At 50.7% G+C, this 20472-nt stretch overlaps 9 protein-coding genes across 9 annotated transcripts; 5 read left to right on the top strand and 4 right to left on the bottom strand.

Annotated features, from left to right (window-relative positions):
- Positions 1–161: 161 nt before the first annotated feature.
- Positions 162–2834, bottom strand: vac8 (protein anchor VAC8). The gene is made up of 6 exons (XM_073744199.1): positions 2243–2834; positions 2028–2148; positions 1855–1968; positions 1561–1806; positions 759–1508; positions 162–696 (listed from the first exon to the last, which is right to left on the bottom strand). Exons 1-6 carry the CDS (start codon positions 2414–2416, stop codon positions 362–364), a joined length of 1740 nt encoding a protein of 579 aa, XP_073595972.1. The 5' UTR covers positions 2417–2834; the 3' UTR covers positions 162–361.
- Positions 2835–4893: 2059 nt separating this feature from the next.
- BDW70DRAFT_52580 (FHA domain protein) lies at positions 4894–7005 on the top strand. The gene is made up of 3 exons (XM_073744198.1): positions 4894–6156; positions 6207–6303; positions 6351–7005. Exons 1-3 carry the CDS (start codon positions 5087–5089, stop codon positions 6945–6947), a joined length of 1764 nt encoding a protein of 587 aa, XP_073595971.1. The 5' UTR covers positions 4894–5086; the 3' UTR covers positions 6948–7005.
- A 1099-nt stretch (positions 7006–8104) lies between these two features.
- BDW70DRAFT_150310 (bestrophin family protein) lies at positions 8105–9402 on the top strand (the record flags this gene model as incomplete). Its single annotated transcript, XM_073739138.1, has 3 exons — positions 8105–8171; positions 8235–8365; positions 8428–9402. The coding sequence occupies 3 exons, from the start codon at positions 8105–8107 to the stop codon at positions 9400–9402; spliced, it is 1173 nt and encodes a 390-aa protein (XP_073595970.1).
- Positions 9369–10764, bottom strand: BDW70DRAFT_136376 (uncharacterized protein). The gene is made up of 6 exons (XM_073736848.1): positions 10573–10764; positions 10343–10525; positions 10172–10294; positions 9972–10127; positions 9769–9923; positions 9369–9722 (listed from the first exon to the last, which is right to left on the bottom strand). The coding sequence occupies exons 1-6, from the start codon at positions 10717–10719 to the stop codon at positions 9506–9508; spliced, it is 981 nt and encodes a 326-aa protein (XP_073595969.1). The 5' UTR covers positions 10720–10764; the 3' UTR covers positions 9369–9505.
- A 153-nt stretch (positions 10765–10917) lies between these two features.
- Positions 10918–14288, top strand: vp16 (tethering complex subunit VPS16). Its single transcript, XM_073736847.1, has 8 exons — positions 10918–11094; positions 11141–11247; positions 11297–11425; positions 11474–11967; positions 12012–12106; positions 12155–13425; positions 13482–13943; positions 13995–14288. Exons 1-7 carry the CDS (start codon positions 10950–10952, stop codon positions 13728–13730), a joined length of 2490 nt encoding a protein of 829 aa, XP_073595968.1. The 5' UTR covers positions 10918–10949; the 3' UTR covers positions 13731–13943; positions 13995–14288.
- On the bottom strand, positions 13753–14354 carry BDW70DRAFT_160026 (Alb1 domain-containing protein; the record flags this gene model as incomplete). Its single annotated transcript, XM_073740779.1, has 3 exons — positions 13753–13944; positions 13996–14288; positions 14339–14354. 3 exons carry the CDS (start codon positions 14352–14354, stop codon positions 13753–13755), a joined length of 501 nt encoding a protein of 166 aa, XP_073595967.1.
- Positions 14355–14516: 162 nt separating this feature from the next.
- On the top strand, positions 14517–16749 carry BDW70DRAFT_52547 (ubiquitin-specific protease UBP1). The gene has a single exon (XM_073744197.1). It carries the CDS (start codon positions 14577–14579, stop codon positions 16533–16535), a length of 1959 nt encoding a protein of 652 aa, XP_073595966.1. The 5' UTR covers positions 14517–14576; the 3' UTR covers positions 16536–16749.
- BDW70DRAFT_52535 (EF-hand superfamily Ca2+-modulated protein) lies at positions 16685–17893 on the bottom strand. Its single transcript, XM_073744196.1, has 3 exons — positions 17547–17893; positions 17267–17472; positions 16685–17198 (listed from the first exon to the last, which is right to left on the bottom strand). The coding sequence occupies exons 1-3, from the start codon at positions 17547–17549 to the stop codon at positions 16835–16837; spliced, it is 573 nt and encodes a 190-aa protein (XP_073595965.1). The 5' UTR covers positions 17550–17893; the 3' UTR covers positions 16685–16834.
- A 12-nt stretch (positions 17894–17905) lies between these two features.
- On the top strand, positions 17906–20124 carry BDW70DRAFT_136369 (bifunctional C97 family peptidase/thioredoxin family protein). Its single transcript, XM_073736846.1, has 4 exons — positions 17906–18005; positions 18056–18070; positions 18120–18341; positions 18390–20124. Exons 1-4 carry the CDS (start codon positions 17970–17972, stop codon positions 19872–19874), a joined length of 1758 nt encoding a protein of 585 aa, XP_073595964.1. The 5' UTR covers positions 17906–17969; the 3' UTR covers positions 19875–20124.
- The last annotated feature ends 348 nt before the right edge of the window (positions 20125–20472 follow it).

The raw sequence follows: 20472 nt of genomic DNA, 5'->3' as shown, positions 1-20472 counted from the left end.
AGGCAAGTTTATAAATGAATACACAATATCTAAGTACCGCTGCAGCTAAACACACTCTGACCGAGCACAATCACGACAATTATTCGTGAATACAATCACATCCACAGCAACAACCCGAGCAGGAAGAAAGTCCATGAAGAGAGAAATATAGATCGTATCACCTGAATGCTCGCTGGAAAAAAAAATGAACAGACACCGAATCAAATGCCTCTTAACGCCAGTAGCATGAAAGCGCAATGTATATCAAAGAAGAGACAAGCAATTCAGCGCACAGAAGAGGACATGAAAAGGTAAGACAGCCCAGCGAATGGAAATTAGACGCTCAGAAAACAGTGAAGGGAAAAAGCATGGGATGGAAACATTAACCTTCTACCAGAGTCTGCTTAGGGCCGCCGCCGAGAAGCTCCAGACATCGCCGTGCCAACGCGATGACCTCTGCTTCGCCACCATCCTCGGTATCTTCTTCATCGGACTCGATATTCTTGTCCGATATTGACCTTACCATTTGGACTATATCATCAGATTTTCCGATGTAGCCCACTAGGCGCCTGTCTTCCGACTCGAGCAACTGAAGAAGAGTCCAAATGGCGATATGCTGGAAGGTCGGGTCTCCACTAGCAAGAAATCGTTTCAAATACCCATGGATTCCTCCATTAGGATCCGCCCAATCGCGGACAAAGATGGAGTAATCCCCGACTATAAAACGTCAGATTCTTCACGCCAGTGTAGGAACGTGGAAAACTCGAGTGAGAACATACCTTTGGAGGAGAGGTTGCCAAGGGCAGCAGCACTGTTTCCTTGAACTTCAATGCTATCAGACTCAGTCAATGGAATTAATACATCAAAGACACCGAGGTTAAGAAGATGAGGCTTCAACTCATCGCTAAGCGCCAAGACTGCTATAGCAGCCGTCATCTCGGACTGCACGGTGACAGGTACGCGTAGAACGAGATCTTTACACTTCTGGACAGCACCAGCCTGGAGGACGAGCTCTTTGTTACGGTCAGAGCTAGCGGCAAGGTTCCGGAGAGTAGAGATTGCGTGGCATTGGATCTCTTCATTATCTGTTGATCCCAGAAGGTCGACCAGCGGTTTGAGGAACCCGGCATCAATGATGGGCGATTCATTGAGAGGGTGAATTGAGATATTGCGAATGCAGGCAACTGCAGAGAGAATAAGAGGAAGATAAGATGATTGCAAAAGGCGGAGGAGCGGCGGTAACCCCTTTGCACGAACAATCTCGAGCTGGTACTTCTCGTCGGAGGCAAGGTTTCGAAGCGCTAGGGCAGCCTGGCACTGCACTTTCGGAGTAGATGAGTCCATCAAATGCACAAGGGATTGAACTAATCGGGACTCGGTCTGGGCGAGCCTTTTCCGGTTTGATGCATCGACGGCGATGTTACTAAGGGCAGTGGTGCAATAATACTGCACGTCGACATCAGAGGACGAAAGTAGCTGGACCAGAACAGGAATTGCACCGGCATTAACAAGTTGTTGCCTATTGTCGTCTGGGATTCAGGTCAGCAGAGAAACTAAGCAGACGTAGCGTCGCGTTCTTACCTGAGTGTGTCATGTTGAGGAGAGCCCCTGTCGCATTGCGCTGCACGCGCATATCCTTAGACTTCGCGAGGCGAATTAGCGGCCCCAGGGCACCAGAGCGCGCAATCTTAGCCTTGTTGTCCTCATGGGTAGCGAGGTTCGTAATGCAGCCAACCGCGTTACATTGAACCTCAACATTTGGTGACATCATCTGCTTTATTAACGGGGCAAGCCCTCCCAAGGCGACGATCAACACCTTGTTGTCCGCTGTTTTCTGTCAGCATCCAACCGTGAAGAAAGGCAACGTGAACCGACCATTCACCGCAAGGTTTCCAAGAGCTGCACTTGCAGCTCGTTGGACCTCGATATCAGAGCTTTGTAGTAAGAACAGGATGGGCTCGAGAGTGTCCCGGTCGACTTCGCGCACATCTAATTCAGGCTCGACATTAGCCATTTTTCCAGTCACTTTGCCGGACCACCACGCATACCTCGTTCTGTAATCTCAGCGAATGTCAGACTAGCGCTCCTTTGGAGGTCAACATTGTCGGAATAAACCAGAGTGCTCAGGGCTCGTAAAGGTTCGCCGGAGAAGAAATCGGTCTCAGCTCGCTATTCATCATTAACGGTTAGTACCTGCATAAAGCGTAATGCGGGACGAGAGATCAAGACGAGCCATCTTTCGAGCGGAGGAGCGCCGACTCACATTCTCAAGATAGCCGAGAAGGTCGGAAACAGCTTCCCGTTCATTATCGGCCAACGTTGTGTCGTAGATTCCTTCTCTAGAGCGACCGCTGAGAGGGCCAAGGCAGGCGGTGATATGGCACCAGCGGTCGGCTGTCGATAAGCAAGAAAGACAGGCGTTCACGATGGCGGCCATGACTTCAAAGCTGAAGTCTTGCACGACAAAGGTAAAACCGCCCGAGCGACGTCGGTCAAAGAGCGAAAAGAGGCTGGAAGGCCGTCACTGAGCACGGAAAGCATACACCGGCGAAGTTGTCCCTTGCTTGCAGTTGTATCCTTGAACGCGCCGTCAAATAAAAGGCTTTGCAGAGATTGGATATTCCGTGGCAGAATTAAAGTAGAAGACAGGAGGTACGGATGGGAGTGAAAGAGAGATTAAGAAAGCAGGAAGGACGGGGCCTAGCTCTGCATGTAGGAGGAGCTGGGTGAAGACTGGAAAAACAAAACAACGACGAGCAATGGAAAGAAGGAAAATATAGCAATCACGACCGGCTCCCGATTCCTGTTCCGGTGTCGCCGACTTTATCCCCAAGACGCCCTGCCAAAGTTAAGATGGCAATAATGGAGAGGGGAGGAGTGGAAGGGTGAGGTGAAGATGCGGGAGTTAAGTGAATGACCAAGCAGGCTTAGCTTGGGATGGAGGTCTCCAGCTCTGGCGGCTGGTGACTTGTCTTGAGCGAATGACGGCACGCGTATCTTTATGCTGGTCACGAAGCTCACACCCACCACTACTGAATCATACTCTGTATGCTTTACGGAGTACTTGAGTTTAACAGAACCCTTTCGATAGCTGTCAAGGTTATGCGCACATATTTCAGTAACTCAAAAAAAAATCGTTAATGACAGACGGCATACTAACAGATTGATGAGTTCTGCGACTATCAGGATATGGATCGGCCTCATCATACCTATCACATCATATCGATCTTCGTTACACTGTTATCGAGTCAGCCGTCCGAAAGATACCTCGTGCGTACCAAGTACTGATGATAGGCACTGAATGGGCAGGAATATTAGAAATGAACCTCAGTTTTCAACATGATCTCTCCACATCGGCTTGCTCGCAGTCAGAGCTACGCTACATTTCGTATCCGGTTCTGGTAGTCGTCATTAAAATGGGTCGATCTCCATTGCATATTGGACGCCTCAACTGGCGAATCCTACTCGCCATGAGCCCTGAGGTTCGCTCCTGGGAGGTACCCGTAGGTAGGTACCGCTGCTGGCAGATCAGCCTCCACCTTTAATATCGAATTACATTTGCAGGTGTCAATGGAAGGCAAATGTTGGTCGGCCCATTTGCTTACTCCCGCAAAATTAGAGATTATATATATTTACTCCGCAGGCGCTCGGACGATTTTCGATCAGTGCCTCTGTCGGCTGCAGCATTCGTATCCCAAATTCGCAGTACCGACTGTGTCTGGCGCTGATCCCTACTAAGCACCAGGGGTCCTCGTCTAAACGGCTAAAACAAGGCAGTATCACCTAATATCGTATTGGATTGGCGTTTTGGATTGCTGACACGAATTCTACAGAATCCACCGACCAAAGAGGCCCCTAATTGCTGGAATATTTCAGAAATCGTCGTTCAAGAAACGTTCCACTCTATCTTCAAGTGCTGTCTAGAAGCGGTTGCCACTAAAACCACGTGAGGAGCACAACGTCATGCGGAGCAGCGGAGATGGGCTCATGACCTTTGAGGCCTTTGAGCCTTGAAGCCCGTCGTGGATCTCTGCAGCGGCCGTTCGAGCGGAACTGGAAGCTGAGAGGCTCACAGGTTTTAGCTCGGGCCTTAAACCATCTGGCCCCGCACGCTAAACACTAATGGAGGATTAGCCCATTGACTAGAGAGCATCTTGCGATGCAATCGGCCGAAGTGGCAACCATGGCCACCGAATTTGTAGCTCAAGGCGAATGGGTTCTCATGTAGTAGAGGCCTCTACGGCAGTTAGTAGTGGGTGGACGAGGATACTCGGTCTGAGGTAGAGGAACCTAGTCGACATACTCCGTCACCGGGAATAAACATACCAGAGCGGGACGGTTGGAAATCTGGCTGGACAAGATGCATGTTTTGGTTAACTCTGGTCCCTGACCTGACCGCGATTTTCGAGACGCACTTTCTCGACGTCGGGTTTCTCAGACAATGTTGCTGACTGCTGACTGCATCCTCAGGCTTAACAGTGGTTCGAGCCTGGTATGCAGGTGGCCTGATGCACCACTCAGAGTCAACCGCTTCGTGTTCTCGAAACACTCAGGTCTTCTAATAATGCAAAAAAAGCCCACCATGGTCAGTGACGGAAAGACATTTCAGTTGCCCCCACCGCTTAGGTCCTGCAGCTGCTGGACGATGAAGATCGCTTGCCATCTGACTGCAGATTGACGGACGGCAAAAGGCAGAATAACCATAAGAACAAGGCTTCATTCCTCTTTGTGCCTTTCCTTTGTCTCTCCTCCTGCATCTTCTGCTTGCATTCAATAGCCCGAGCTTGAACCCCCTTTACTGATCCGATTACGGAGTACCAAGTAACTGCTCTCTGATCGAATCAATCCCAACCCGCAATAAAAGATCCATTAGAGGCAGCTAGTACCTGCCCTTCGCCCACCGAACGTGCGATAGACGCATCAGGCGACGTCGATACTCAAGCTATTTGCCGATCCCACGAGGTACATATATACCCAGAGCTTAGAACATCATTTCCACGATAACCCAAGTTCTGCTCTGCTTTGTTTTGCGCCATCTTCCTTTCTCCCTTTGACTGTCCTTTCGAGGACCGCCTTGCCCTGTGTTTTCCCGCCAGGGACTAAGCCAATGATGGCAGCCTCAGTGTCCACCTCCACCTCGATTTCCAACCCCCTTCATCAGGCTGATTCCCGTCTGGGGCCTTTTCGCCGCCTGAGCCAACTGCGTGCCTATACCCAAACTCATTTTTCCGCTCCCCACTCTTCGTCCACCTCCTCGAATTCTTCAGCATCCAACCCCCAACAGCGCCCTCGTCGCCACAGTATTAGCGGTCGTCGACTGTCTTGGTTCTCCCCTCACAATACGACGCGCACCGACTCCGCTCAACCGACGGCTGCGGATTCGAGCCCATGTCCCGACCCCCGTTCTGAACCTTCCAGACCGAATCGATACAGCGCGATATTATTCCCAAGCTCTCGTGGTCTCGAGATAGACTCGCGATCTGATACTCAACCTTCCGATTCTTCGATCTCAAATTCCTCGTCAGAATTTTCAGGGCGACCGACAACTGAAGCCATGGGCAGGCTGAGGACAGCGTCCGAAACCCATCAAGACTCTCGAAGTGACCAATCGTCCAGTGCACCGGCGTCAACTACTATCCATAACTCAGCGCTCGATTCGCCGGATCCAGTCATCACATCTAATAGTGCTTCATCCGGGTCATCGGGGTCAAAGTCGAAAAGGGGTGCAACGATTCGATTTTTCCCCCATCAGGACCCGAGTCAAAGCTCGCGCCCGTCCTTACCCTTCATCCCTATCTCGCGAACTCTTCCGTCCGATACTTGCAACATTCGCGTCGGCCGTTATTCTGAGCGAGATGGTCTCCCACAACCCAATCCCAGCGAGCCATCGGATGCGCCTGTTGGATTCAAGTCAAAAGTCGTGAGCCGGAAACATTGTGAATTCATATACCAAAATGGCCAGTGGCATATCAAGGATGTCGGAAGTTCTTCTGGGACCTTTTTAAACCATATGAGACTAAGCCAGCCCGGCATGCCGTCTCGGTTGTACACCATCAAGGACGGGGACATTGTGCAGCTCGGAATCGACTTCCGCGGGGGAGAAGAGATGATATTTCGCTGTGTTCGCATCAGGGTTGAGTGCAATCGGTCCTGGCAGCAGCAACCAAACGAATTCAAGTAAGTCCGCGTCTTGAGCTCTCGCGAGCTATAACTAACTATTGATGTAGCAAAAACACGGAAAGTCTTATTAGAAACCTGGGGAAGGGTGACACCGCTGATTATTCTGGATGTCGGGAATGCTCTATCTGTCTAGGATCAGTCTTGGTAGGTCACACCCTGAAAACTAAAGACAGAACTAATCGTAGATCCAGAGGCCGTACCAGTGCCTGTTCATGGCAGCTTGCGCTCACGTATGGCATTACAAATGCGTCAGCCGCTTGATTCATACCCCAGACTATCCTATGTTTCAGTGCCCGAATTGTCGTGCCTATACCGACCTCAGTGCTGAGGTTGACGACTCGAATGATTATGAGACCGAGAGTTCGAATCAGCGGACATCGGATAGCAAGGAAGTGGCTGCAAACGAAGTACGGTCTACGACATGCTCCCCTCAACTGGGAACAAGCTGTACCTCCAGCGCCTCGCCTGCTAGTGAGGATGGTCAGACGCCCGAATTACCCGCCGACAGCCTTGCTGCCAATGTTGAGAGCATGCATCTCACCGATGAGCATCCGCCACGACCGGCTCCAGAGACCATAACATCTGCGCCGAACTCCAACACTAATGTCTCTGGCTTGCAGCCACTGACTCGGTCCCCCACTGCGGTTCCGTCAAGACACGAAGAACTACGGGTGGACACCCCTATGCGCTCAGAATCCTCGGACGAAAACCCATTGACCCCCAGAAACGATTCTGGTCCTCTGGCGTTCGATGGTCGAGCCTCAATGTCAGAATCTCGTGCGCTTTAAAAAACTTTTGAATCTCCATGGGTGGTCACTGACCAGACCTTGACTTCAACATTATTTTGCATCGCAGGTATAACTTCAATCGGCCGTCTGTGCTGTGTGGCGTTTTTATACTTACTTTTCTAACCATTTGCTGGTTGCATTTCTTAGCATTTAGCATTGCGGCATCTCTTTCTTGCCCTTCATTGATTATACCCCTTCACGGCTTTGCTTTGACTAACTTAACGCCCGCTGACATCAGCGGTACCCGGCGTCCTTTGAGTCTGTTCGATTGACACACCCCGGTTTTCAATTTTGCATAGTCATTCCAACAACGCATTCGTTTTACATTAAATCCTTCCTGGAACCTGCTGGACTGGCGTTTCATAATTATTATTCATTGTTGATGGACATTCCCTACACTTAGTTCCTCGTCCTTCTGCCCCCGTCACCGTCTCAATGTCTACTACACGGAGCAAATGATAGATACATATATGTTACGGGTTGCACAAGAGTAATTCCTATCGAACCATCATCCATGAGTCTCATCCATTTGCCAAACAAGGCTTCGACTTTGCCACGGTGCCCGCATAGTGGCGAGTGATACTCATCGCAGGCTGTAGATTACACCCGTCCCTCGCATGGTCGCGTACTCCATACCAGCATGACAGATACGGAAATAGCTTGATACCCTAGTAGATGTCGCCCTCCAATCTCGATCCAGTATTCATGATCGACAATGCGCGGATTCTCTTAGGCTGTCGTTACCCCGCGCTCCGGGCTCAAGTGTGGCTTGCGGTACTTCCTGATTCATGCGCCCAGTGCACATTGGCTGGCCAATCTGCTGTTCTTATTTGTCGCTGATTTGTGTCCAAATAGCACCATGACCCCATATGGCCGTTGATAGATCCAATCAATGATTCGAGTATTATCAGAATATCTGGACCCTAAGATAACAACCATATTGGGAGAGTTGACTGCTTTGGCCCAGTTATTAGCGGCATACCGCACTCGCCCCGTTGACCGCTACTCCGCCTATCTCTCCTCTCTGCTGTTTGTCTTTCTTCCGTCAGTAACGTTGCAAGCTGCGAGGAAATGAACTGACAATATGAGGTTGAATTTCAGTGAACTGCCCACCCCGACACTAAGTCGTCAACACTCTTCCCACGGCCACGGTCACCATGAGCGCCATCACTCCCGCGCAAGCACCCACCCGCATCTCTTATCGACCCGGCGCAAGCCCAGAAGGTGAGCACAGGAGACCGGATTATCGCGTCGCAGATGTTGACTCTATGCACAGATGGCCCCTAGTATTCCGCTTTATCAAGGGCGCAATCCACGGTGCGATCCTAGTTCAGGTCGTTCTCCACGCCATCTTCACGGCCTTTGTCGTATGGCTTGATCGCTATGTTTTTGATACGGTTGGGTTGCCGAATTCTATAGTACGTATTTCCGTTCTTTTACAAAAGAACGAGACCAACGCCGTTAATGCACTGCATAAAAGATCCCATCTCTCTCCATCGTCGTTGGTTTAATGCTCGTCTTCCGCAACCAAACCTCCTACAACCGCTTCTGGGACGGCCGCAACGGCATGACAACTATCCACACCACAATCCGCAATCTCGTCCGTACTATCCTCTCGAACGCCTACAACACCGCGCATCCACCAACGCCCGCTGAGAAACACGACATTGAGCGTACTGTCCGCATTCTGACTGCTATTCCATTCGCGGTTAAGAACCACCTCCGCGCGGAATGGGGCGCAGCTTTCGAGACTGAGTTTGGCGGTGACTCTGCGCCTAATTTCGCCGACCTGGGTAGTGGTCTCCCGGGTTTGTTGGGGAGTGACCTGAGAGAGAACGGGACAGCGGTTTACAACCCCGTTTATGCGGGCTTGTTGCCGCCGGATCTCCAGGGGTATGAGGGGGAGGGACTGGGTCTCCCCTTCCAGCTATCTTTCTTTGTAGATGGATTTATTAAGCGCGGTGTGGAAAGGGGGTGGTTCAATGCGCCTGGAGCAAGCCAGATGCAAGCGCAGCTAAACGTGCTCATGGACGCTTTCGGCAAAATGGAGACAATAAAGCTAACGCCCATCCCTGTCGCCCATTTGATTCACCAAAAACAGGTCCTTGCGCTGTATGGATGTGTGCTGCCATTTGCGATGGTCGATGACATGGGGTGGTGGACAATCCCGATTGTTAGCTTGGTGATCTTTACACTCTATGGGATCGAGGGGATTGGATCCCAGCTTGAAGACCCGTTCGGGTATGACCGGAATGATATCAAGATGGATGCTCTTGTTGGGGATGCGCGGATGGAGATTGAGGCTGTGTTGGAGGAGTGGAGGAGAGTTATGGCGTTTGTGGAGAGGGAGCGTGCTAGTTACGGTGATGAAGGGGAGAAGGAGGGGGGATTTGTGATGCCAGACATGTTTTTAAGGCCGAGGTTTGGCGGGCCTAGTGCCGGCCACGGCGGATAGACATTGGCATAGACTGCATCGTGGATATTGGACATAGTACTGATATATGATTGTTGCTGGGCGTTAGGAATCTTCATCTGCTCAGCAATAACCAATAGGCTGGCTACAGAGGCGCTTCCAAACCAAGCACACTCTCTAATATTGTATCCGGAGTCGCATACTCCAACGCCTTTGCCACAGCGCTTAGGTCACTCCCATACTGCAAGCTGCGATCATCCTCGGGCTGTGCCACAACAATACGATGACGAAAGACCTTGTTAGCGGCCAGCGCTACGATCGATGGAGTGACGTAGTCAATGCCGTGAATAACAGCGAGCAGTCTACAGCGTTAGCTTAGGAGACGTCTTGTGAGGAGCGATATCCTACTTTGCTAGTTTTGCGAATTGAATGCTGGATCGCGCGGATATACCGCCTGCGACGGCGCGGCTCAGGCGGAGAAAGACCACAATATCTTGTTGGTACTGAACAAGCTCTGCGGTTGTAGTAACCGTTTTGCTCGCGTCGTGGAGTGCTTGTAAGAGCTTGGTTACGTTAGTAATTAGGTTGCGTAGAGATTAGTGGGGATATACTTCATGGTCGATGCTTGTATGATGACTATCTCTCGTGATTGGTCTATGAACAACAGAGGACATAGAGGCCTGGCCTTCGGACATCCAGTCATCATCTTCTAAGTACACATACCCGTCTTCAGAGTCGTGAAAGTGGGATATGAAGAGAGTGTCGTTCTGGGCGCGTTAGACAGCATAACAAGCTGCCAGAGGAGACTCACCAAGTGAACGTTGAGTTTCGGCCGCACCTGCGACAAGTCGTGGACTATAACGGGAACGAACAAGAAGTGCGTTGGGGCTTCACGAACGCCGCTGCACGTTGTAAGCTTTCTCGACCGCATTAACTGGTATAGGTTAGCAGAAGTCGGCGAAATCATAAGATGGCAATATACCTCCAGGGCCTCGAGCTGTATACGCTCAGGCGCATAGTCGAAATTCTTAGCGATAACGACATCCGCTATAGTTCCTGGCTCGCTGCGCGAGTGGGTACAAACTTGATCGTGAAAATCCTCGAGAGAAGTTGTGCCAGAGAATTCCACAACCGCATATTTGAGACCATACGTATGCGAGCAGATCTGACTGATTGTAAGTTCCATGCCTAGGTAACGAGGTAGTTACTTACCAAGGCAAGCTCTGCCGCGACGTCATGGATATTGCCCTCAGTAGCTTCAATCAAACAGTGCTCCCGTCCGCCCAAACAAATGAGCATGGCCAGTTCGAGATCCGATAGTTCATGCGCAAGCACGCTTATGCTTTGCAGGTTATCCATTATTATCCCTCGATATGGCGCTCATGATTGTACATTAGTCTCTGGCCATCTAGCTAGTCGGGGAATTGTAGAAGTTGGGGCAGGGACAGCGGGCAGCCTGATATAGGCGTGATCAAATCGGGTTAGCGCGGCCCCAGCCATGTGAGCTCCGAACGACAGCAGCCAGAGCTCCAGGAACATCCACTCTGCGACTCCATACTTGGGTCGCTTTTCCATAAAAACGTCAATAAATGGCGCCGTCTAATCCGCTAGCTAACTGGGAAAGGCTCGGGTCTAGCTTCTACCGAAAAGTCCCTTTATACTACTCGGTATTCGGTGAGGATGTCGAGCTGGAGAATTACATTGTTGCCGGCGCTCCGTACGGAGGGGCTATTGGTGTGTAATACAAATCCGCGAGAGGAATATCGCTGATTGCACATAGCTCTGTATCGAGATGAGAGCAAACCTCTAAGGTTTCGCGACGCTCAGACCGGCAAGTCGAACATTGATATTTACTCTCGGTCCGGGAAGCTGATCAACCGGCTTAATGTAGGTTCATCCATCTTCTTGGGAGCTGGATACCTTTCTAACTTATCAGTGGGAGCATGGGGCGATAAGGGGACTCGGATGGTCTGATCAAGAGGAACTGCTTGTGATCACAGAAGACGGCACTGTTCGGCGCTACTTTGGCTTGTACGGTGACTTTACCTCGTTTTCTCTCGGGAATGTAAGCGTTCAGGTTGACTCAATGTGGCGGACTGTCTAACATCCACAGGGAGCGGAGGAATACGGAGTTAGGGCATGCCGATTCTGGAACTCCGGCTTTGTTGCCTTGCTAGCTAATAACCAGCTGATTGCTGTTTCCAGCTATAACGAGCCACGGCCTAGGCTCCTAGCACAATGTCCGGAAGGAGAGGTTGCTTCGTGGTCTCTCATTCCACCAGCTTATACGTTATCCCGCTCTGTTGAGGTTCTTCTTGCTGTTGATAAGACGATCTACCTCGTCGATCCTACGGAGGCCGAGGATAAAGTGCTCCAAAATGGACCTTTTAAGCACGCGAGCGTGTCGCCCACGGGCCAATTTGTTGCTCTTTTGACAGCCGAAGGGAAGGTATGGGTGGTGAGCAGCGACTTCCAAAGCAAGTACAGCGAGTATGACCCGGACTCGCGGGTTACTCCCCGAGCTGTGGAATGGTGTGGCGACGACGCCGTTGTTATTGCTTGGGAAGATGAGGTTCACCTTATTGGGCCTAATGGTGCAGCTGCACGGTAAGCACACCATTACTTAGGTGAAAGGCTTCTAATCTGGACAGGTATTGGTACGACGGGACTGTTCATGTGTTGCCAGAGTTTGACGGTGTTGGCTTACTCACTAACGATACATACGAGTTTTTGCACAAAGTATCAGGCAAGTTCTCTGTTCGGTCTTTTGTCGATTGCCGTTAACCAGGAGAAGATGTTACTGAGACTATTTTCCGTCTTGGGTCAACATCGCCGGCGTCAGTCCTATTAGACTCTATCGACCTCCTGGAGAAGAAGTCGCCAAAAGCAGATGACAATATCCAACGGATAAAACCGAGCCTACCAGAAGCTGTTGATATGTGTGTTAAGGCATCCGGCTTAGAATTCGACGCTTACTGGCAGAAGCGACTGCTGAAAGCAGCGTCCTTTGGAAAATCAGTTCTTGACTTGTACAACAGCGACGAATTTGTCGAGATGACCGAGAAACTACGAGTCTTGCAGGCCGTGAGGGACTTCCAAATAGGACTCGCTGTTTCATATGACCAGTATATGCGCCTGACACCGGAGAAGCTAATTGAGCGTCTCGTGAACAGAAGGAACTATCTACTTGCTATTCGGATATCAGAATACCTCCAGCTACCTGCTGACAAAATATACGTCCACTGGGCAAGCTCTAAGGTCAAGGTTTCTACTGTCGACGACGAAGCTGTCTGCAAGCTCATTGTGCAAAGACTGGACGGAAAGCCAGGGATATCCTTCGAGGCCATCGCACAGGCGGCTTACGATGATGGCCGCTCACACCTCGCAACCCAGCTTCTGAACCACGAACCGCGGGCCGGTAAACAGGTTCCGTTGCTTCTGAATATGGAAGAGGATGAGATCGCACTGGACAAAGCTATACAGAGCGGAGACGACGATCTCGTTAACTACGTTCTTCTTCATTTGAAGAGCAAACTTCCTATCGCAAGCTTCTTCAGGATGATCAATACACGGCCAATGGCGTCTGCACTTGTGGAAACAACCGCTCGGGAGGAAGATACCGAGTTGCTAAAAGATCTGTTTTATCAGGATGACCGACCCTTGGACGGCTCAAATGTGCTTCTTTCGGATGCCCTGAAAGAGAGCGACTTGCCGCGCAAACAAGAAAAGCTTCAACTCGCTTCTCGGCTACTTTCGGACTCTAAAGACCCGACATTGGTATTACATCGGAACCTGTTAAATGAGTCGTCACAATTACTTAGAACACAGGAGGCTCTGGACAAAGACCTGGCGGAACGATCTGAATTCCTTGGCCTGAGCTTGAATGAGACGGTCTACAGGCTGATCAGATCAGGCTACGGTAAACGAGCACAAAAGATCCAAAGCGACTTTAAAATGCCAGAAAGGACGTACTGGTGGTTGAGACTACGAGCGTTAGTAGCGAAGCGTGACTGGGGAGAGCTGGAAGAGATTGGCAAGATCAAGAAGTCACCAATAGGATGGGAGGTGAGTAAAGCAAAGGTATTTATCATGGTGTCATGCACGCTGACATGAACGGGAAGCCTTTCTATAACGAAATTTTAGGAGCTGGAAACACAAAGCTGGCTTCCGTCTTCGTCCCAAAATGCACCAATCTACCCGCGGAGGAGAGAATTGAGATGTGGGTGAAATGCGGAATGATTGTAAAGGCTGGAGAGGAGGCCTTCAAGGCAAAAGATATTTATACCCTTGAGCTTCTCCAAGGCAAGGCCTCAGGCCCGTCTGCCGTCGAGATAGGCCGGATGATTAACCAGCTACGGCCGAAGAAATGATCGCCTTTCCTTCTATTTTACCTCAGGTAATCTCGTCGTCCTCATCGACTCCAGCATGCTCGTCTACCGGGAGATCTTGAGTAACTTGTGCGGTGTGTGTTTTGGGTTTGCTGCTCGCTGCGGGAACGTCGACCATGGCATCATCGTCCCCAGTATCCACTCCGGCGAGGGCCTCAAACTTGGACACTTTCCCGTTCAAGTCGCTCCAATCAGCCTAGACAAGCATGTTAGACTGGTACTACCATGCACAATGAACAACTCTTACCCTGCGATTCTTGACCGTTTTCGCACGCTGGGTGCTCTTAGCCACCTTGATCTCATGCCGATCCATGACAGCCTCCGCCCTCTCCATACCCTTCTGCTGCCGTAATCGCTGCGCCCGTGACTTGGCTTTTGGTTTTGACTGCTTCTTAGATACGCCAGCATTGGCACGATCGGCGAGGATTGACTCGCGCTGCAAAGGAGTGTTTTCGGCTCGAGGGAGATTCGTCAGGGACTTGTCCAGGTCGAGACTCGGGGACGCTGCCCGGCGGGCAGCCCGCGAGTGTTTTGAGGGAGCTGAAAAAATTTGTTAGAAAGTAATTAGCGTTATTAAGAAGTAGACTCACGCCTTGCTTTCGCCATATTTGACGTGGTCGTATAAATTGTGTTTTGAGTTGAATATTTTTGTGGAGACCGCTATCGATAAAACACGGTTACGGGAGACTACACCGGCCAGAAGCGCAGCTGGGGCGCTTACATGCAGGCGATCTGCAGGTGCTTCCTCCTCCATACAACGTTTTCTGCAGTTGCCTATGCTTCCAGCATCGCTGTCTCTATGCGTCGTCTTATAACTCTTCATCAGCCATGAATGCTCGTCGAGAGGGGATTGATTTCCTCGCTCAGAGTTACTACTCTAATAGAAACAGCCATAATGACAGCTTCTGGCACCACTTGCAAGATAACGCCAACTTGACATACGTCCTTGTCACAGCAGTATCTGTGCTTTTCTTCTTGAACCACTTCAGATCAATTCCTGCTTCATTTGTCAGAGCGTCGTGGGACGTTGCCGTCTACTTAACTCCCTCCCGCATCATCGCCATTCTCGATTCGAAGTCGACGAATAGTTCGGACGAATCTTCGGCGGAGATGACACTCCAAGCTAAAAGTGAGGCGATGCAGCGCATCCTCGGACTCGACCATGCTACGTTTCCTTCGTTCTTTCCTCAAGCTAGGGCTTTCTCTGGGCTCAGCAACGCCCTGTTGGGAAGCAAAGACACTATTCCGCCAGGTCTAGGAAACTGGGATAATTCGTGCTACCAGAACAGTATAATTCAGGGCCTAGCATCGCTGCCCTCATTTGCGGAGACCTTGGAGCGAAATATTAGTTTACTCGGTGGAAAAGTCTCTTTATCGACCCACGAAGCGCTCAAAGAAATCATTGATCGGTTGAATAGTGCGGATAATCATGGACAACGGCTTTGGACGCCACCGGACTTGAAGTCGATGAGCAGTTGGCAGCAGCAAGACGCGCAGGAATATTTCTCAAAAGTTGTCGATCAGTTGGATCATGAAGTACAGCAAGCTACACGACGACGCACTCGAAACTTGGGGCTGAAGATGGCAGGACCGCAGGAACATGTTATTGGAACAACAGCAGCACAATCTGATGGTCCGACGCACCCTGGACGTCTAGAGAACCAATCTTTCCGCAATCCTCTAGAAGGTCTTCTTGCGCAAAGGGTAGGGTGTATGCAATGTGGATGGTCAGAAGGACTGTCTTTGATTCCTTTCAACTGCTTGACCGTGCCTCTAGGCGCTGACTACGAATACGATGTTCGTGATTGTTTGGACCATTATATGAATCTTGAGCAGATTGAAGGTGTGGAATGCGCCAAGTGCACACTGCTCCGCGCCCGAGACCAACTTCGCAACCTGATGCAGCAAATCGAAGACGATGAAAAGCTGGTAGAGGCTAAGGAGCGGACGAAAGTCTCAGGCGCACTCAAATCATCGGCTGAGCAGAGGCTACAGGCTGTTGAAGAAGCTTTAGAGGAAGCTGACTTTACGGAAAAAACTCTGTCGAAAAAATGCCACATTCCATCTAAGAACAGGGTTACGACGACGAAGTCAAGGCAAGCCGTCATTGCCAGGCCGCCTGGCTGCCTCGCAATCCACATCAATCGAAGCGTGTTTGATGAGCACACCGGTCTGTTACGAAAGAACTACGCAGCAGTCAAATTCCCTAGGGTCCTTGACTTGGGCGAATGGTGCTTGGGAGGGAGCTATGACGAAGCGATCAAGCAGAAGGTTGAGAATTGGGGCACTGATCCTCGGGTTTCGATGCTACACCCGCCAGGCGCGGCGAGGGATGGCGAACGCCGTTATGAGTTGCGCGCGGTAGTCACTCACTATGGTCGCCACGAAAACGGCCACTATATATGCTATAGAAAGCACCCAGTTGATGTATTCCCGGCTCAAGTACCGGAAGCAGTTCTAGAAGCCGATGGTGAGAAAGAAAGGTCTGAGCGTTGGTACAGACTGAGCGACGAAGACGTCCAGATGGTCAGCGAGGAGAACGTGATGACACAGGGAGGGGCATTTATGCTATTCTACGAGGCCAGCGAGACACCAGCGCCTGGAGCCAGATTAAATACGAATGGCCCAAATCCGATATCGAGCTTCTCCCCCTCCCCAGAAGATATGTCCTCTAATATGTCCACGACTACGGATCGTTCTACAATGTACGACACATCCCGCGCTACTAGCGTATCGGCCGAAGGAGAGCAAGCCAGCGAAAAGGGTCAGATGTTAGAAGTCGATTGACCTGCGCAGGTTTTGGTTCCTCACTTGTTTCGCATCCTTGAACGCATGCATCTGCATGTAATGTGATACCCAGAAGAAAGCTTACTAGGCGTTATCGGCTTTGGTCTTTTCCTTTCATATTCTGCTAGGAATTCCACCGGGCTGCATATTTGTTTGTATTAGTACCCAGTGGAATAAATTAGGATTTTGGCATTGGCGACAGCAACATAGTGGAAGGTAGAAACGAGCCGATTACTATTATCTGACCACAAACACCAACAAATTAATCCAACGCCAACGCCAGTCATAGATACAACCACCTAGAAGACTCCAGCCCGTTGCATGATCTCATGAAACTGCTCTAACGACACCCCAGCATCGACCCCCGCACCCCCATTTGCTTCCAGAATCATATCCCTCAGCAGCGCGTCGTCCAAATCCTCCTTCAGCTCACGCGCAATCCGTCTCAAATGACCCATCGTAATCGGACCGTCGGTCCCCCGCGTGAACAGCTGAAAGGCAGAATCCACCTCTGTGGATATCGCATCATCGGATCGCGATCGCAGTTTCGCCGCCGCAACGGAGAGAAAGGGCGCGTAGGGGACGTATCCCGTGAATGTAGGGTCGACGGCCGACAGAATTGATTGGAGTTCTTCTGATGAGGAGGGTACAAGGCCTAGAGCTCTGCCAACCATCCTCGTTAGCCACCCCTTTCCGCCCACCTTGACCTTTGTGGAATAGGAGCGACATACACAAGAGCTTTCCGTACGTCCTCTCGCGCGATAACACCATCCTTCTCATCAGGAAACTCTTCATTCGTCTCCGAAAATATATTAAACACCTCCTTTATCTCGTTCTCCTCTTCCCCGCTGATATTGTTCTCCTTGGCGAGTTTGGATTGCCGCGCTTTCTTCGGGCCCGACGACAATGCGGTCGGTACGGAACGCTTCTTTGGCGGCTGGACGGGCATAGTGTTAGTCGCAATACATGCTATTCTTGAGGTCAAAAAGGGAGATCATAAGTAGTACTCACCATAGGGCTAGAGTGACCGTGAGGGCAGTTGCCGGAGGTCGTTTGCGATGCGATTGACGTCAAAGAATGCCGTGAAAGAGCGGGCGGCGCTCGGCCATTTGTGGGGTGAGTGGAGGTTTTTGTTATTGTCGATATAGTAGTAAGTCCATCACATTGCAAAGTCTGGGATGAGATGTATATTGCAGCTGGTTACTCTAAGACGGAGTTGTCGATCATCATCGCATGTCATCGAAGATTGCGGAAGCTGTACACCTGCGATGCTGACGTAACAGTGCGTGCCTGGCATCGCCTTGAGCTTTTTGCAGCGGACCTGGTGCTTATAAGGAGCACATTTGGATTTGCATTCCCGGCTTTCTAGACTTTCATATATAAACTATTTGCGCTGTTTTGGTTCTGTTTTATAGCGAACCCGGCATCCCCAACATGGATGTAGAGTTGTACGTCTATGACCTGTCGCAGGTAAGGATGCTTACATTGGGATGCTAGATGGACATTGCTAACTAGAACAGGGCCTGGCAAGAATGGTATGCATACTATAATTCAGCTTGGTTAAGCTGTTTCTGACTTTAGCAGTACTCGATGGCCTTGACTGGGGTGCAGATCGACGCCATCTACCACACGTCCCTGGTCTTCAACAACACTGAGTACTACTTCGGCCAGGGCATCCAGACAGCCCGGCCTGGTAGTACGCACCACGGCCAACCTATGGAGAAGATTCATATGGGGAGGAGCGAGCTGCCTTTAGAAGTGGTGGAGGAGTATCTGCAGTCGCTGAGCTCGATCTATACACCAGAGGTATGATAACTGCCTTGGTTATTTATGAGCGAGATATTGACGGTTCAGTCCTACGATCTCTTCCTGCACAACTGCAACAACTTTACTCAAGATCTGGCTATGTTCCTTGTTGGGAAGAGTATCCCCGAGCATATTCGGAACCTTCCAACGACGTTCTTGAGCACGCCCTTCGGGCAGATGCTGAAGCCTCAGATTGAGAGTGCCTTGCGTGGTGTTACGCAGGCTCCAGGACAAGGGTTGCCGGCGCCACGGCCAGGACCTGCTGGGTCGCACATTCAGGCTCAAGCCCAGTCCCAGGGCAAGGTCCTAGTGGTGGGCAGCTTAAATGAGCTCGAGCAGCATCTGTCCTCTGCTTCGAAGTCGTGTGCAGTCATCTTCTTTACCTCGGCTACTTGCCCACCATGCAAGATGATGTATCCGGTATATGACGAGCTTGCGGCAGAAGCCGGCTCTAAGGCTGTTCTACTCAAAGTCGATACCAGTATGGCCCACGATGTCGCCGTGCAATACAGCGTCCACGCAACGCCAACATTCATGACTTTTCTGCGTGGCGAGAAACTTGATACATGGGCCGGTGCCGACGCAGGAAAACTTCGTGGGAACGTTCGTCTTCTCCTAGAGATGGCTCATCCAACGCACCCACACCGCGAGCTTCGCCTTCCGAGCTTCCAGCGCACTATCACCAACTACGTCACATACAACAAGACGCCTCCATTGGAGAAACTTATGCAGAAACTCAAACCGCATGACCAAGACCCGACCCTCCTTGCCATAATCGACTTCATCAAACATCGCACTACCTCCAGCTCAGCAGATGCCCCGTTACCATCAGACCTCCCTACCTTCGCAACCTACCTCGCTCAAACTTTTCACTCCACCCCGCAAGAAAACCGCTTCGCCCTCGTTGACCTCGTCCGCGTCCTCTTTGTCGACCCCCGTGTCGCCGCATATTTTGGCGAAGACACAAGCCACACCCTCCTCACCACCCTCTTCTCTATCTCAGAGGACGAAGCGGCATCTTACAGCCTCCGCATCGTCACCCTCCAACTCGCCTGTAACCTCTTTAAAACCCCGGTTTACACAAATCATCTCTCTTCGCCATCGAATCCCCTCCGCCCAGCCCTCCTTTCCCTTGTCACATCAAGCCTCCTTAATGCACAGTCCAATCTCCGCGTCGTTGCCGCCAGTCTAGCCTATAACCTCTCCGCACTAAATCATAACGCGCGATTCGCCAATACCGGCAACGAACCCCTAACGGAAGAAGAACAAGTCGCGCTAACAGCGTCGGTCGCCGAAGCTCTGGCCCAGGAATCGTCTAGCACCGAGGCCCTGCACGGCCTTCTCTTCTCACTGGGGCTGCTGATCTACGAGGTGCCGATGGATGGCGCGGTAATAGACCTTTGTCGGGCGCTTAACCTTAAGGAGGCTGTTGAGGGAAAGAAGGATCTGATCACGAATAGTGACAAGGGCAAGGATAAGGGAGATTCTTTGTTTAGAGAGGTTGGGCGGGAGTTGCTCGCGAAAGGGCTCTAGCCTAGATTAGTTGGTTACCTAGCCAGTTAAGGATGGTAGAAAAAACGTATACCATCCTTGTCTCAGCGTTCTTTCAATGGCAGGGTAAGGTAGAAGATGCCACATCAAAGACTTAGGAGGAAGTGGAGTAATTTTGTGTTGTCTTCGCCTGGTGATGGCTGGAGTTGGTATGGAGCGGAAGGACAAAGAGGTGGAAGGATCAGGGCACCTTAGAAGAAGCTTTGATGATTCTAGGAGAATCAAGGAAGGAATGTATGTGATATGATTAGGATGTAGCATTAATCTTTTCCTAAACTTGGAGTTCTTTGTTATTTAGGTCCTAGTTCACTCGCCGCATTTGATCCTCCACCCCTTCTGCTCCTCGTTACCTTTCTTAGTCACTACTTTTGGTTCTGCTGTCCAAATTTTACTGAAAGGCTGAAAAGCACAGACCAGCAATTGGGTGGGCTAGATTTAGATTCGACCCCTTGTCGAATGCTGGTAGCTGAGCATTGTGCACTGACGTTACCTTCCTGGCCCCTGGCTAGTAGTAGTAGAACGATGACCAGTAGCACGGAGTACAGTATAAGGAATACTGAAACGATTCAACACGACGACG

The sequence above is a fragment of the Aspergillus foveolatus genome (genome assembly GCF_047715535.1).
Source record: "Aspergillus foveolatus strain CBS 279.81 unplaced genomic scaffold BDW70scaffold_24, whole genome shotgun sequence".
In the NCBI taxonomy this organism is placed as follows: domain Eukaryota; kingdom Fungi; phylum Ascomycota; class Eurotiomycetes; order Eurotiales; family Aspergillaceae; genus Aspergillus; species Aspergillus foveolatus.
Note: the sequence above shows the minus strand (reverse complement) of the source record. Positions and strands in the feature narration are given on the sequence as shown.